This window comes from Callithrix jacchus, chromosome 22, assembly GCF_049354715.1.
Source record: "Callithrix jacchus isolate 240 chromosome 22, calJac240_pri, whole genome shotgun sequence".
In the NCBI taxonomy this organism is placed as follows: Eukaryota; Metazoa; Chordata; class Mammalia; order Primates; family Cebidae; genus Callithrix; species Callithrix jacchus.
This window is the reverse complement of record NC_133523.1, coordinates 31328274-31345095: the sequence shown is the minus strand read 5'-3', so window position 1 is coordinate 31345095 and position 16822 is coordinate 31328274. Positions and strand designations below refer to the sequence as shown.

Below are 16822 nucleotides of genomic sequence, written 5' to 3'. Positions count from 1 at the left end.
CAAACTTCTCTCCGTGGGCATGGTGGTGCACATCTGTAGTCTCAACTACTTGGGAGGCTGAGGTGGGAGGATGGCTTGAGCCCAAGGCGTCAAGGCTGCTGTGAGCCGTGATAGCGCCACTGTACTCCAGCCTGGGTGAGAGAATGAGACCCTGTCTCAAAACAAAACAAAACTATGTGAAGTGATGCATATGTTAATTAGCTTAATTTGTTCATTCTGAAGCAGGATATTTCCTTGACCCCCTTCCTCGGTGGGAACTAGAGTGCATGGGCGCTGGCAGGGACAAACTCCACTACTCACTGTGCCACCCCTCATGGAAGGGGGAGTGCAGGTGAGCGGGTGCAGGAGCTGGAGTGAGCTTTTGGATGCCAGCAAGAGCAAATTTTATACTGGCCCCACGGCAGCATCTAGGGGAAAATGACTGTGACCCCTGAAGTCCCAGAAGTGTTACAGTGTCCTTTTAGCTTTGCCATCCATGGATGGCTTAATTGTTAAGAGCTCAGTGGAAGGTCAGGGTGACAGCCTTTTGTACCCACACTCATGGCACCCAAGTTCTTGACTGGCATCCAGGAGGAATGAGATCACACAAACGAATTGAAGATGGTAAATGCAGGGGATTTTATTACTGGTGAAAGTGGCTCTCAGCGGGAAGAGGAACTGAAAAGGGGATGAAGCAGGAAGGTAATCTTTCCCTGAAGTTCGGCCATCCGTGGCCATCCTCTCCAAAGCTACACAGTCAAGCTGTCCCTCTGAAGTCAGGCCACTTCTCTCCAACATCCAACCATAGTCTTTGATGTCCAGTTGCTTGCTCCTCTTCTTTCTGCTGGCTGAACCTGGGGTTTTTATGGGCACAGGATGAGTGGCAGGGTGGACCATGGGTGGTTTTGGAAAAGGCAACATTTGAGTGGGAAAACAGGGATGTAAGTTCTCACTTTGGGCTGTGGTATTGGGCTTTTTGGCTTAATAGACCCACCCTCTTCTGTCCAGAATTTCCCTGCCTCCTGTCCCTGTCAATTCCACAATGTATATATATTTCAGCCTATTATGTTGCATATAGTAATTACATATGATTTTATTTGTCAATTTAGAAAAACAAAAAAATGTAGCTATAAGAAAATACAATCAAGTAGGCAAATGTTACTACGGTGTCTTTTCATAAAAATCATAACTATTATCTCTGAGGCAGTACTTGCTGAGTTAGAGTCATTGTATACTTTGACAAACATCTAAAAGACTGCACAGAGGTGTGTCTTCCCTGCCACCCCGCCGCAGTGTTTGGGAGATTCCTGTGATGATGATGTTGGTAATGACAAGAGCTTTTATGCAGACAGCAGGAACTGTGTCCTGGGCCCTATTATCTATCATCGTGAACACCCAACGGGTGCTTCTTGCCCACTGCAAAAAGACCACAGCATTGCAGTAAAAAAAAAAGCGTTTAATTGACACCAGGCTGGCCACGCCATGTGAGAGACAGACAGACTTATTAACTCAATCTCCCTCAAATTCAGGCATCAGAGGTTTTTTTTGTTTTTGTTTTTGTTTTAAATAAAGACGGGGTTTCACTATGTTGGTCAGGCTGTTCTTGAACTCCCGACCTCAGGTGATCCGCCTACCTTGGCCTCCAAAGTGCTTGGATTACAGGTGTGAGCCACCACGCCCGGCCAGGGATCAGAGGTGTTTAAGGACAGTTTGGTGGGTGGGGTCCAGGTAGTGGGAGTACTGATTGGTTGGGTTAAAGATAAAATCATAGGGAGTCAAAGTTGTCTTCTTGCGCTGAGTAAATCCCTGGGTGGGGAACCACAGGACCAGATGACCCAGTTCATTAATCTGGGTGGCCCTAGCTGATCCATGGAGTGCTGGGTCTGAAAAATATCTTAGGTTTTACAATAGTGATGTTATCCCAAGGAGCACCTGGAAAGGTTTAGAATCTTGTGTCCTCTGGCTGCATGACTCCAAAACCACAATCTCTAATCTTGTGGAGAATGTGTTAGTCCTACAAAGGCAGTTTGGTCCCCACGCATGACTAGGGTTTGTTTTGGGAAAGGGCTGTTATCTTTATTTCAAAGTTTAACTATAAACTAAGTTTCTCCCAAAGTTAGTTAGGCCTATGCTCAGGAATGAACAAGGACAGCTTGGAGGTTAGAAGCAAGATGGAGTTGGTTAGGTCAGATCTCTCACTGCCATATTTTTCTCAGTTATAATTTTTGCAAAGGTGGTTTCACCATGAGACATGTAGTGTTATTTTTCCCGTTTTATTTGCCAGATTTCAATGGAAGTCCCTGCTCCAGAAGTTGGAGCCACACTGGAGTCCCAGAGGGTTTGTTAAAACAGAGAAGGAGGCCTAGCACTGTGGCTCACTCTCCTAATCCCAGCACTTTGGGAGGCTGAGGTGAGAGGATCACTTGAGCTCAGGAGTTTGAGACCAGCCTAGACAACACAGGGAGATCCAGTCTCTACAAAAAAATTAAACATTAGCTGGGTATGATGGTGCACGCCTGTAGTCCCATCTACCTGGTAGGCTGAGGCAGGAGGATGGCTTGAGCCCGAGATGGAGGCTGCAGTGAGCTATGATCACGCCATGCCACTGCACTCCAGCCTGGGCAACAGAACGAGACCCATCCCCCGCCTCCCCGCAAAAAGCAGAGAAGGCTGAGCCCCATCCCCAGAATTTCTGAGTCCTTAGGTTTAAGTTGTTGCCCCAGAACTTGCATTTTCAGCCAGTCCCCAGGTGATGCTGACGTTGCTGGTTTGGGAAGCTCTGAATGATAGCAACATTTAATATTACTACGCAAAGACCCTGCCCATTGCGTACTATCCCCATTTTTCAGTGTGAATTTAGGTCCCTTAGGGGTCAAGCGGCTCGCCGACGCCCACACGCGCTAAAAGAGCACTGCCTAGGCCTCTCCTGGACCTCCGAGATGGGCGGGGTGTAGCGCTGGCAGCCTCAGGCGCCGGAGCTGCCCCTTTAAGACGAAGGCCCGAGGGCTGCAGGCGGCGGCGATGGAGACGCGGCGAGGTCCGCTCTCAGTCCGGCCCCGGACCCCGCGCCAGGCGAGAGTCTAGGCAAAAACTCGCGATCCCCAGGCCCTGTCTGTGTCAGCGGCTGGCGGCAGCCCTGTGACAGTCCGGGAGAGGGCGCCTCTCCGGGCCGCCTGGGTGGGGGCCGGAACTTCCTGAGCTGCAGCCTCACAGGTCATTTCCCGGCGGGGAGGCTGAGCCCGGAGGAGGTGGGGCTAACCCCGTGAAGCTGCCCCGCCGGCTTTCCGGCACCGCGCGGGGGACTGTGAGGCCGGGACCCCCTCCGCGCCTTTGCACCAGCTGTGACCCCTTGCAACTGGGGTGCCCGGCGGAGCTGCGCGCTCTCCACGCCCCTAGAGCCTGCGCCCCGGGCCCCGTGCGCATTTTGCACGGGGGAGACTGAGGTTGGGAGTGCAAACCTCGCACTGGACACGGCCAGGTGGTGGTAGCCTGAGCCCGCGAGACTCCCTCCCCCCGCCCCGCGGTCGCCCGCACCCTGGAGCCCTGCTCAGATCACGGACTCCAATGGCGGCGGCGGCGGCGGCGCTGCGGGACCCCGCACAGGTGAGTGCCTGGGCGTCAGGCGCTCCTGTTCCTGGCGTTGAGATGCAAAAGATGGCTTTGTTCTAGGACTTTTCGCCTTTCCCATTTCCTTGCTTTTTTATCAGGGGATCCTGGAAGGGAGACGCTCCCAGCTGGGATCCTGAATCAGGGCAGGGTTTATACAGAGAGGCTTCCGTTTCTGAAATGTAATGGGATGAAGGGAGAAAGGGCTTTGTAGGCACAGGAACCAGCATGCGCAAAAGCTTGGGGGTGGGGTGGGGTATGGTGTGGAGACTGAGTTGGCAGTGTTCAGGAACCCCGCCCAGGTCACCGTTACTAATGTTATGTCTGCTGGAACCAGAGAGCTGGTGGGCCGAAGACAGCCCAGAACGGCAGGCCGGAGAGCTGGGCCTCTGTTCTGAGGGCGATGGGAGCCATGGAAGGTTTAGGGCAGAGGAGGAAGATGCCGTGACTCACGTCTTAACAGCCTCCCTATGGATGCAGAGTGGAGAACTGAATGTAGGGTGAGCCGCAGGCAGGGAGGCCAAGGAGTAGCCTGATGGAATAGTCCAGGGTGCTGCTGCCGGCCCGACCAGGGTGGAGACTAGAGGTAGAGGAAGTGATTGGGAACCTGATGTCTTTTAAGTCAGACTGACCAAATTTTCTGATGTGGACGAGGAGAAAAAGGGAGGAATCAGTGGTTTTTTGTTTGATGAATCTAGCTTCGTGAACTAAGTTGGTTGTAGGAGGAATTTTCCATGGAACCAGTAGAAGTTAGGTTTTGGCCAGGTTGAGCCCGTGATGGCCCGGAGACCCCGGAGTGGAGTTGAAGAGTGGGCAGCTAGACACACAGTTAGGGTGTTCTGAGAGATTTGTTAAGGTTATGAGAGACTGGATATTCATGTGAACAATGGCCAGATCATGTCCCAGAACCTGCCGAGGAAACCAACCCCCTTATCTGCACAAAGCAACCCCTGCAGCAGGAAGCCAGCCTACTGTATGTCAGACCCGGGGGAAGCCAGATTGCTATCTGGACTGACAATCCAGGAAGTTAAAACAATAACTTCTGTAATGAGCAGTCCCAACGGCCAGGGTTTGATTAATAACAGATACCTTCCCTAATTTTAACTTCTGCTTTTGACTTAAGACCAACCGGAGAAAGGCAGTTATACACCCTAACCAATCACATAGGATGCCCACTTCTAGTTCACCCATCTGCAAATAGGATCCTCCAATCATGGCACGCCTGAAACCTACCTTTTCTTTCTTTCCTTTTTTTTTTTTTTTTTGAGACCAAGTTTCTCACTCTTTTGCCCAGGCTGGCGTGCAATGGTGCAATCTCAGCTCACTGCAACCTCTGCCTTCCGAGTTCAAGCAATTATCCTTCCTCAGCCTCCCCAGTAGCTGGGATTACAGGCTTTCCCATTCTTGGCTTGCATTGAGTCTCTCTTGCTATAGCGAGCTTTGAATAAGTAGCCTGGGCTTTTCTCATTTTGTTGGTCTTTGTTTATTTCAACAGTTAGAAACATCCAAAATGTGGCATCTGGTGTGTGGACGGGAGCGTAGCTGTGTGTCAGATTTTGGAGGTAAAACTTCAAGTAGTCGTGGCAATGATGTTGAAAAAAGAGGAAGGCGGGGCTGGAAAACTGAGAGGAGGGTTCTTGCTTGGGAACTGTGGCTTGTTTGGCATCGTAAAGGCAGGTGAGGAACAGTAGTGGTCATGGTGGTGGCGGTGGGGGTATGTGGGAGTGTCAGAGTGAGGAACTGTGTTAAGGAAAATTGTCTGTTTCAAAGGCGGTAATTTCCCAGTGCCATACCTTCATCCACCACCAACACCCCCCCCCCCGCCCTTTTGTGGGCCCAAACAACCAATCCAGGATCAGAGTCAAAGATCAATCACTCCAGAGGATGTTTGAAAGAACTCCTCTCATTGGACAAGAACATGAATAAGGAGGCGGGGCCGGGCGCGGTGGCTCACGCCTGTAATCCCAGCACTTTGGGAGGCTGAGGCTGGTGGATCCCAAGGACAAGATATCGAGACCACCCTGGTCAACATGGTGAAACCCCGTCTCTACTAAAAATACAAAAAATTAGCTGGGCATAGTGGTACGTGTCTGTAATCCCAGCTACTCAGGAGGCTGGGGCAAGAGAATTGCCTGAATCCAGGAGGCGGAGGTTGCGGTGAACCGAGATTGCGCCATTGCCCTCCAGCCTGGGTAACAAGAGCGAAACTCTGCCTCAAAAAAAAAAAAAAAAGAATAAGGAGGGAATAACTTCAGGGTTAAAATCCCACTGCCCCCTTACCTACACGGATTTCCCTCTCTAGGATCCCCTCCCACAACAGCATGAGAGCTCGAGCTCTCTCTCACTTTCTCCGCGCCCCCCCTCCCCGCAAATAAATCACTTTCTGCAAAACTATTTGGGTTCAATATATACTTGAATGGTAAGCTCACCACACCGCCAGGACCCTTTCCCCATTCCTGGGGCAAGTGAGCCCAAGAACCTGGACAGGCCTGGTTATATCTTTGGCAAGCACGGGGAGCCCCTGTCTTCCCGCCCGCCGATTACAAAAGGGTCTGGCAGGTGGCCGGATCTTTCCAGAGAGTGTAGACATGAATGAGATGGATGCTGAGGGTTAGCAGCAGAGGAGGTACTGCAGTGAGGCTTGGGCTGGTGCTTATATGCTCATCTGTGTTCTCTCCAGGCTTCTGTGGTGACCCTTGATGGGGTTTGTCCTCAGGCTGGGGAATTAGCTTGGGACAAGAGGGGTCAGTTGGCAGAGTTGCTGGCCTTAGGTGGGTGGGGGGATAGGATGGCCATTTTTTTTTTTTTTCAATGAGTGTGAGTGATGACAGGGTCAGAATGTGCAACGAAGAAGGCCAAGAGTATGTGACATCCATGTGTGGCTTAGGATGCCATGGGTGGCTTAGGTTGAAGCCCAGGCCAGGGGAGTTGGGGGTCTCCAAGGCAAGAGTGGAGTGCTCCCTCTCCCCCTTACCTGGGTGTTGCCCTTGGCAGTGGAGGCCATCAAAGGTCTGGGGCAGGCTGGGATCGGGGTTGTATTTGCCAGGTACTCTCTAGATGCCGTGTGCAGAGTGACAGGTGGGAGCCCGTGGAGGTGGCTGTGATAGGGGCCGGGCTGGGGAGAGGTTAGTAGTGCAGTGGGAGGCTGTGGTGAGGTCTGGAGCTGTGAGGATGGTGTAGTCCAAAGAATGAAATGCATGTGGGAGGGAGCATGAGCTGTTCACCTCAGGGCTCTGGACTGGGGTTGAAGGGAGAAGCCCACGTTTGGATCTGAGAAGTGTGGCATTGGCGACACTAGGGGAAGAGGCTGCTCTTCAGGCCCAGAGCTTAGAGGGTGCCTCTCTGCCCTGCCTGTTGCTGCTATGCGCTGGGTGCCCACAGAACCAGGGCCTGCTATCTCCTGGAGCTGGGGAGGAGAGTGAGCAGGGGATGGATAGGGAGTCCCAAGGACAGAGACTGATCGTGGAACGAACTGTCCCCATCATGGCAGGGCTGCGTGACCTTTGAGGATGTGACCATTTACTTCTCAAAGGAGGAGTGGGGGCTCCTTGATGAGGCTCAGAGACTCTTGTACTGCGATGTGATGCTGGAAAACTTTGCACTTATAGCCTCACTGGGTAAGACCGTCATCCCTACCCCAAGGTCCCAAGCCCATCTCTGCCTGTCACCTTTGCCCAAGAAACAGCTCTTTCCTTCCCACAGCCAGACCACTGGTATTGCTTCCATCCCTACTTTCCTGGTATGCGTGTTGCAGCTTCTAGGGCTGAGCTCTGTGCATTACCCACTCCTCTCTCTGAGCAGCCCCCACACTTGCTGCCTGAAGCCTTGCAGGGAAGCTCCAGGCATGAGGGGTGTTGCAGTTAGGTGCATGACTCCCTCTGACTCGGCCATTCCCTCCCTCCTGGGTGATTATCCAGATCTGACAGTTCTGTGGTTTAGATTCTGTGCCTTTCATTTTGCTATTATTTCCTAAGCCTGACTGTGCCAGGAATTCCAAGCACTGATGTGGTTACTGCTTATTGTAATCACTGGGATGTCCCTGGTGTCCTACAGATTTCCCTCTCTGGAATGCACCCCCACAACAGCGTTGGAGCTGTCTCTCCCTCTCTCCCTGTACAGATATCCTCTTCGGATTTCCTGTCCCATAGTCTGTCATGGGGTAGTTCAACTGGGCAGGTGCTGGCCACTGACCCACTCTGTCTTTCCCTTAGGACTTATATCTTTCAGGTCCCACATTGTTTCCCAACTGGAGATGGGGAAAGAGCCCTGGGTGCCTGACAGTATGGATATGACTTCAGCCGTGGCCAGAGGGGCTTATGGCAGGCCTGGCTCTGGTAAGCAGCGACGGGAGCTGGGGGAGGATGTGACCTCACCACTGTGTTTACATCATACAGCATCTTCACTCCTATTCATCATCATTTGGTACCAATACCAGTAGCCAGACCTCCTCTCTGCTTTTCCTTCCCCGTGCTTGATCCACTTGTCATTGCTATTCTAAATTGGACCCCCTGGCTGTGCCCCACCTTTCTGGCCTTCATTTCTCTCTTTCAGCTTCCTCTGCCTAACTTTGCAACACTGGCCTACACTTAATATGTTGCGAGATATGTGCTTTTTCTTTGACATGCTTGAACACCAGCTACTCAGCTGCAGGTTTTCCTGGGTCTAGATGCTCTCACTGCATAGCCTTGACAGGTTACCAGCAGCCCCGGCCCTGCCAAAAGCCCTTTAAAGAGAAGTGAGTGAGAGACCCTGGCTCTCTGCCCAATAGTGTCCTCCTTCCTGTGTCCCTGGTCCTGATAAGGCCTCCCGTATTTTGTGACCTGGCCAGGCACAGTATATGGCAGAGCAGATTATTCCTCACCCCGACCTGAGCATTCTCTTGTTACCAGCAATCCTGTGGACTCATTCTTAGGTCAGCCAAGCATAGGTGATGGGGGCACTTTCCTTCTAGGTAAAGTTTATACGAATGTCACCAGCATTTCTCTGCTTTCAGATTTTTGCTGTGGAACAGAGGGCAAGGAGTTACCTTCTGAGCATAATGTTTCTGTAGAAGGGGTGGCACAGGACAGGAGTCCCAAGCCAGCTCTGTGCCCCGAGAAGACCTGCCCCTCTGACATATGTTGCCTGTGCTTGAAAGACATCTTGCATTTGGCTGAACACCAGGCAGCACATCCCAGGCAGAAACCATTTATGTGTGAGGCATATGTGAAAGGCTATGAGTTCGGTGCAAACCTTGCCCAGACACAGGTGCAGCAGAACGTACACAACCCCATTGGAAGGGAGGAGGACCAGGTTTCGCCTGTGGAGACCAACGGAGACCACACATCAGAGCAGCTTTTCACCTGCAGGGAGGGCAGGAAGGACTGTGTGGCCAGAGCAGGGTTTCTGCAGTATGAGATCACTCCCACCGATGGGGAGCCACGTAAGGCCACTGAAGGTGTGGTGGATTTTCACACTGCACAGAGGCATAACAAGTGCCGTCAATCTGGGGATGCCGTCAATGACAAATCCACTGTTGTTCAGCACCAGAGAATCCACGGCAGAGAAAGGCCTTATGAGTGCAGCAAATGTGGAATCTTCTTCAATTATGCTGCTGGCCTCATCCAGCACCAGAAAGTTCACAATAGAGGAAAACCATATGAGTGCCGCGAATGTGGGAAATTCTTCAGCCAGCACTCCAGCCTCGTTAAGCATCGCAGGGTTCACACTGGTGAAAGCCCTCACATGTGCGGTGACTGTGGGAAGTTCTTCAGCCGAAGCTCTAACCTTATCCAGCACAAGAGGGTTCACACTGGCGAAAAGCCGTATGAGTGCAGTGACTGTGGGAAGTTCTTCAGCCAGCGTTCCAACCTCATTCATCATAAGAGGGTTCACACGGGCAGAAGTGCCCATGAGTGCAGTGAATGTGGGAAATCCTTCAACTGCAACTCCAGCCTGATTAAACATTGGAGAGTTCACACTGGAGAAAGACCTTACAAGTGCAACGAATGTGGGAAATTCTTCAGCCACATCGCCAGCCTCATTCAGCATCAGATAGTTCACACTGGCGAGCGGCCTCACGGGTGCAGTGAGTGTGGGAAAGCCTTCAGCCGAAACTCTGACCTCATGAAACATCAGCGAGTTCATACCGGTGAGCGGCCTTATGAGTGCAATGAATGTGGGAAGTTGTTTAGCCAGAGCTCCAGCCTCAATAGCCATCGGAGACTTCACACTGGTGAACGGCCCTACCAGTGTAGTGAATGTGGGAAATTCTTTAACCAAAGCTCCAGCCTCAATAACCACCGGAGACTTCACACCGGCGAGCGGCCTTATGAGTGCAGCGAATGTGGGAAAACCTTTAGGCAGAGGTCCAATCTGAGGCAGCACCTGAAAGTTCACAAACCAGATAGGCCTTATGAGTGCAGTGAATGTGGGAAAGCTTTCAGCCAAAGGCCTACCCTCATTCGACATCAGAAGATTCACACTAGAGAAAGGAGCATGGAGAATGTGCTCCGTCCCTGTTCAATGCAACAGCACACAGCAGAGATAAGCTCTGAGAACAGACCTTATGAGGGTGCTGTCAACTACAAGTTGAACCTTTTTCATCCAAGTACCCACCCTGGAGAGGTTCCCTAGGAGTGCTAGCTATGTTGGAAGCTTTCTGGAGCCAAGTTACATTCTCTTACCATGGATTTTATCAGCATTTTTTCACTGCTGGGGTTGCGATAGAACCCACATCAGCACCACACACTGCAACTCTCCAGACTGTGTTGACCACTCCACTGTGCTCAGGGAAGGCAGACTTCTCCTCTCTCTTTCCAATCCCTAAAGGGAATTAGGAGTAGTCTGAAGCTGTGGGGAGATGTCATTCCCATCCTGTATGCCTGGTTTAGCTGTGGACATGATCAGCCTTTGGCTGTGAAGACCTGAGCAGGGTTCTGCTGACAGCTTGTTCTAGAGAAGGTTTCCCTTTCTCTGGGACATGTTGGTCTCATGGTATGCCTGTGATGGGTTTGTCCAGCCTTCATGTTACTCAGTGCAACAACTTATCTCCTGTGTATCACCCTGGTTCCTGCGATGATAAGGGCCTTATGATAAAGCTGCCTTTAATCTTCCATGGTCTGATCACTGTGTAGGGTGGTTCAAGAACAGAATTAAGATCTACCAAACTAAGGAGGTGGCCAGATTATCTTGGAGGGGACAGGAGGATGGCAGAGAACAGCTGTCAATCCAGACTGGGCCTTATTTACATTGCTATCTAGTCCTGCTAGGAAAAATTGTAGGAATTTATTATGATCTGAATGGCATGAATTTGTACCCCGAGGAGGGGGCAGTTGTGACAACCTCCAGTGCATGTAGGAGCAGCGTGAATTGGGTCCCTTATTCCCAAGAGGTGCCCCATATTCCCCAACACCATAAAGCAGATGCTGTTTAGCACCTGCCAAGGGGCCATATGCCCTGAGGTTCAGCATTAGGCATGTGTCTCTTAACTGTTACCCTGCTGGGGCCATAATTTGTAGAAAAACACTGGGTGTGATTAATAGGGAGTAGGTGAGATTATAGTAAACCAGCAGAAATGGACCTGTTCTATAGGTGCACCCATGAATGTTCCCTTGAATATGGCTGTGCAGGATTCAGGGTTTGCAGAAATTCTCAGGACCTCTAGACCTCTGTCCTATGACTAATGTTACTGGCAGAGCAAATAATCTCCATATAAAAAAGAGATTTTAGTTTAATGGATTACTGTCTCTGTGCTGTGCATCTCAAGGCCAGTGCTGTGCTAGCAGGAAAATAGGGACTAAGAAAAAACAGGGATTATAGCATCTCTGACGTAGCCAGCCATTCTTTGTTCCCAAAGCAAGAAGAAAGAGATGGCAGAGTCAATATAGGGTTGCCAAATCTGATTTTCTAAAATGAGTAGGAGGTTGGATTTTTATGTGCAACAGTTCCTTTTGGTGCTTTGTTGATACGTAATTGTCATGCAATAATTGTACACATTTGGTAAGTTTTGTACACTCAGGGAACCAACACCATAGTCATGATAGTGAACGTATCCATCCCAGGCAAAGCTACCTCCTGCCCCTTTACAGTCCCTCCTTGCCTTCCCCAGGAAACCATTGATTTACATTTTTCACTTCAGATTTGTTTACCTTTTCTAGAATTGATACAATTGGAATCATAAAGTATTTATACTCTTTTGCGGTCTGATTCTTTCATGCAGCATAATTATCTTGAGAATCATCCATGCTTTGTGTATATATGGTTCATTCCTTTTACTACTGAGTAGTGCTCTGCTGGTTGAGTACACCATAGTTATTTGTGATTTATTTTAGAATGTTAAAAAAGCCGGGCGCGGTGGCTCGTGCCTATAATTCCAGCACTTTGGGAGGCCGAGGTGGGTGGATCACGAGGTCAAGAGATCAAGACCATCCTGGTCAACAAGGTGAAACCCCGTCTCTACTAAAAATATAAAAATTAGCTGGGCATGGTGGCGCATGCCTGTAGTCCCAGCAACTCGGGAGGCTGAGACAGAAGAATTGCTTGAACCCAGGAGGCGGAGGTTGTGGTGAGCCGAGATCGCGCCATTGCACTCCAGTCTGGGTAACAACAGCGAAACTCCGTCTCAAAAAAAAAAATGTTAAAAAATATGATGAAATACATATGAAATTTACCATCCTAACCATTTTAAGTGTATACTTCAGTGGTAATGAGTATTGTTACACAGCCATCACCAGTGTTTATCTCCAGAACTCTTCAATCTTGCAAACCTTTAGAGTTATCAACATGTAAGATAATATCACCTGTGATCAGAAATAATTTTACTTCTTCCTTTCCAATTTGGCTGCCTTTTACTTCTTTTCTTTCATAATTACACTGGCTAGGACTTCCAGTACCATGTTGAACAGAAGTAGAGAAAGAGGAGATCTTTGCCTTGTTCCTGATCAAAAAGCTTTTGGTTTTTCACGATTGAGAATGATTTAACTGTAGGTTTTTTTATATGTGGTTTTTGGTACATTGACATAGTTTTCTTTTATTCGTTTCTTGAATGTTTTTTTTTTTTTTGCCAAATAAATTCAAGGCTGGTAATATTAGGGAATATTACAGTGGGGAGAGAAGATCCTAGAGATGGATATTCATCTCATGTACTAGGGTTAGATCAGCAGCTTTGTGTAGTGACGAATAAAAGGAAACTCCTTTATTTTGTTTCTTAAAAAGAATGAAAGAAAGAAAAAAAGAGGGGCCAGGCGCGGTGGCTCACACCTATAATCCCAGCACTTTGGGAGGCCGAGGCAGGTGGATCATGAGGTCAAGAGATCGAGACCATCCTGGTCAACAAGGTGAAACCCCGTCTCTACTAAAAATACAAAAATTAGCTGGGCATGGTGGTGCACACCTGTAGTCCCAGCTATTCGGGAGGCTGAGACAGGAGAATTGCTTGAACCCAGGAGTCAGAGGTTGCGGTGAGCCGAGATCGTGCCATTGCACTCCAGTCTGGGTAACAACAGCGAAACTCTGTCTCAAAAAAATAAAAAAGAATGAAAGAGAGAAAGAGGAAGAGAAAGAGGGAGAGAGAACGGGAGTCCTGTTTTATTGCCCAGGCTAGAATGCAGTCTAAAAATGGGTACTGAAAACCTCTTTTATGGCAATAATTGTGCTTAACAATGGAGACAGGAAGGAATAAGGGAGGAAAATAACAAACAAGCAGCCAACCAATATTTCATTTAAACCTGTGAAATGCTGTGCAATTACTGAGGAGTGATTTCCTTCCAATTATGTAGTCACTTTTAGAGTAGGTGTGATGTGGTACTGATATGAATGTATGTTTTGTGTATTTGGGGTGGAGAGTTCTATAAACATTTATTAAGTTTACTTTTTCCGGGTCTGAGTTCAAGTCCTGGATATCCTTGTTAATTTTCTGTCTCGTTGATCTGTCTAATATTAACCATGTGATGTTAAAGTCTCCCACTATTATTGTGTGGGAGTCTAAGTCTCTTTATAAGTCATTAGGAACTTGTCTTATGTATCTGGGTGCTCCTGTATTGGGTGCACATATATTTAGGATCGTTAGCTCTTCTTGTTGCATTGATCCTTTTACCATTATGTAATGTTCTTCTTTGCCTCTTTTGATCTTTGTTGCTTTAAAGTCTATTTTATCAGAGGTGAGAATTGCAACTCCTGCTTTTTATTTATTTATTTATTTTTGCTCTCCATTTGGTTGGTAAATTTTCCTCCATCCCTTTGTTTTGAGTCTTTGTGTATCCTTGCATATGAGATGGGTCTGGATGCAGCATACCAATGGGTTTTGACTTTCCATCCAAATGCCTGTCTGTGTCCTTTGATTGGGGGATTTAGTTGACTTAAATTTAGGATTAATGAAAATATATGTGAGTTTAATACTGCCATTTGATGCTAGCTGGCTGTTTTGCCCATTCGTTGATGTAAATTCTTCATTATGTTGATGCTCTTTACTTTTTAGTATATTTTTGGAAAGGCTGTTACTGGTTGTTCCTTTCTATGCGTAGTGCTTCTTTCAGAAGCTCTTGCAAAGCAGGGCTGGTGGTGATGAAATCTCTAAATACTTGCTTGTTCACAAAAGATTTTATTTTTCCTTCACTTGTGAAGCTTAGTTTGGCTGGATAAGAAATTCTGGGTTGAAAGTTCTTTTCTTTAAGGATGTTGAATATTGGCCCCCACTCTCTTCTGGCCTGTAGGATTTCTGCTGAGAGATCTGCTGTGAGTCTGATGGGCTTCCCTTTGTGGATAACCTGACCTTTCTCTCTGGCTGCCCTTAGCATTTTCTCCTTCATTTCAACCCTGATGAATCTGACGATTATGTGCCTTGGGGTTGCTCTTCTTGAGGAATATCTTTGTGGTGTTCTCTGTATTACCTGGAGTTGAATATTGTCATACCTAGCTAGGTTGGGAAAGTTTTCCTGAATAATATCCTGAAGAGTATTTTCCAGCTTGGATTCATTCTCTTCGTCACATTCAGGTACCCCTATCAAACATAGGTCTTTTCACATAGTCCCATATTTCTTGGAGACTTTGCTCATTCCTTTTTATCCTTTTTTCTCTAATCTTGTCTTCTCGTTTTATTTCAAGTTGGTCTTCGACCTCTGATGTCCTTTCTTCTGCTTGATCAATTCGACTGTCAAAACTTGTGCATACTTCGTGAAATTCTCATGTTGTGTTTTTCAGCTCCATTAATTCACTTATATTCCTCTCTAAATGTCTATTTTCGTTAGCATTTCGTCAAACCTTTTTTCAAGGTTCTTAGTTTCTTTTCATTGGGTTAGAACATATTCTTTTAGCTCACAGAAGTTTCTTATTACTCATCTTCTGAAGCCTGATTCTGACAACTGATCACATTCCTTCTCCATCAGACCTTGTTCCCTTGCTGATGAGGAGCTACGATCCCCTGAAGGAGGAGAGGTATTCTGATTTTGGATGTTTTCAGCCTTTTTATGCTGGTTTCTTCCCATCTTTGTGGATTTATCCACCTGTTGTCTTTGTAATTGCTGACTTTTAGATTGGGTCTCTGAGTGGACATCCAGATTGTTGGTGGTGATGTTATTTCTGTTTCTTTGTTTTCCTTTGGCGGATGCCTCTCCCCCACAGAGCTGGACCTTCCCAGGTTCAGCTGTGCTTGCTGTGAAACTGAACCGTCAGCATTTCCAATTGCTGTTTTTTTGTGGGGTAGGACCAGCCGAACCCGATCACCTGGCTCCCTGCTTCGGAGCCCCCTATTTTTCTTTTCCTAATTGAACGATCGATTCTCTCCCAGGTGCCCCAGTCGCCCACCGAAAAGGCTCCGGGATCTATACAATTTCCTGAGCAGCAACCACGACAGCTGAAACAGCTGCGCTCAGATTTGTGGCGTCTTTCTGCCCAGGAATCTCCCGGTCTGGCTCCCGGCTTCAGTACCCCTCCTAATCAGCTGAATGGGTGACTCTGCCTTCTGGGAGCTCCAAACGCCAACTAAAAGGGCACCCAGTCCCGCATACTCTGCACTGAGAACCGCTGCCCTGGGACGCCAGCCAAAGAGCCACGCCGGCCAAAAGAGTCACGCTGGCGACCCGTGGGGCTCCTCTGCCGGGAATCTCCTGGTCCATAAGCAACAAAAATTCATCTGGAAGTCTGGCGTCCACTCAGTCCATGCCCTTCACAGGGAGCTGCGACCCTGAGCTGCTGCTAGATGGCCATCTTGGATCTCTCTCCTTCGAGTGTTTTCTTTTTTTTTAAAACATGAAATGGTATTGAATTTTTGTCAAATGCTTTTTCTGTATCAAGATAGATGATTTTTCCCCTTTATTCTGTTGATATTGATTGTTTTTCATGTGTTGAACCATCTTGCATTCTAGGAATAAATTCCACTTGGACATGCTTTATAATCCTTTTAACATGCTGCTTAATTTGGTTTGCTAATATTTGATTTAGAATTTTGACATCAATTTTCATAAGGGAGGTTGGTCTGTAGTTTTTTTTTTTTTTTTTTTTTTTTGAGTCGGAGTTTCGCTCTTGTTACCCAGGCTGGAGTGCAATGGCGCGATCTCCACTCACCACAACCACCACCTCCTGAGTTCAGGCAATTCTCCTGCCTCAGCCTCCTGAGTAGCTGGGATTACAGGTGCATGCCACCATGGCCAGCTAATTTTTTTGTATTTTTAGTAGAGACGGGGTTTCACCATATTGACCAGGATGGTCTCGATCTCTTGACCTCGTGATCCACCCACCTCAGCCTCCCAAAGTGCTGGGATTACAGGCTTGAGCCACTACACCTGGCCTGGTCTGTAGTTTTCTTGTGTTTGTCTGGCTTTGGCATCAGGGCAATTCTGGCTTCATGAAATGAGTTAGGAAGTACTCTCACCTTCAATTTTTGGAAAAGTTTAAGAAGGATTGGTGTTAGTTCTTTAAGTGTATCATATTATTCACCAGACAATTCACCAGTCAGGGTTTTTATTGATTTGTGAAAAATTAGTTGGTTATATTTCTTTGCATGTTTCTGGGTTCTCTTCTGTAATTTAGACCTATGTTGTTTACCCCTCCTCGGTGCCACAGTGTCTTCTATCCTTATCTACATAATAACCCATAATATCAGACAGGGTGATTTCTGCAACAAAAGCTTTAAAATCTGCCCACATCGACCTCAGCGGACACATTTGTTAGTGCCTAAGAGATCCCTTCACTGCCAAGGTTTGGCAGCCTTTTCTCATCTGTCCCTGAGTCTCTAGACCACCTCTGATGGCCAGAAGTTTCC

General features: G+C 48.1%; 1 protein-coding gene across 3 annotated transcripts; it reads left to right on the top strand.

Annotated features, from left to right (window-relative positions):
* Positions 1–3223: 3223 nt before the first annotated feature.
* ZNF792 (zinc finger protein 792) lies at positions 3224–15956 on the top strand. 3 transcript variants are annotated; one of them, XM_035284821.3, is made up of 5 exons: positions 3224–3582; positions 5081–5147; positions 7076–7202; positions 7797–7919; positions 8579–15956. In XM_035284821.3, the coding sequence occupies exons 3-5, from the start codon at positions 7169–7171 to the stop codon at positions 10198–10200; spliced, it is 1779 nt and encodes a 592-aa protein (XP_035140712.2). In that variant the 5' UTR covers positions 3224–3582; positions 5081–5147; positions 7076–7168; the 3' UTR covers positions 10201–15956. The 3 variants fall into 3 exon arrangements, with proteins under 3 accessions (XP_035140712.2, XP_008985975.2, XP_035140713.2); XM_008987727.6 differs by lacking the exon at positions 5081–5147; XM_035284822.3 differs by lacking the exons at positions 5081–5147; positions 7076–7202 and having other exon boundaries at positions 8579–11761.
* The last annotated feature ends 866 nt before the right edge of the window (positions 15957–16822 follow it).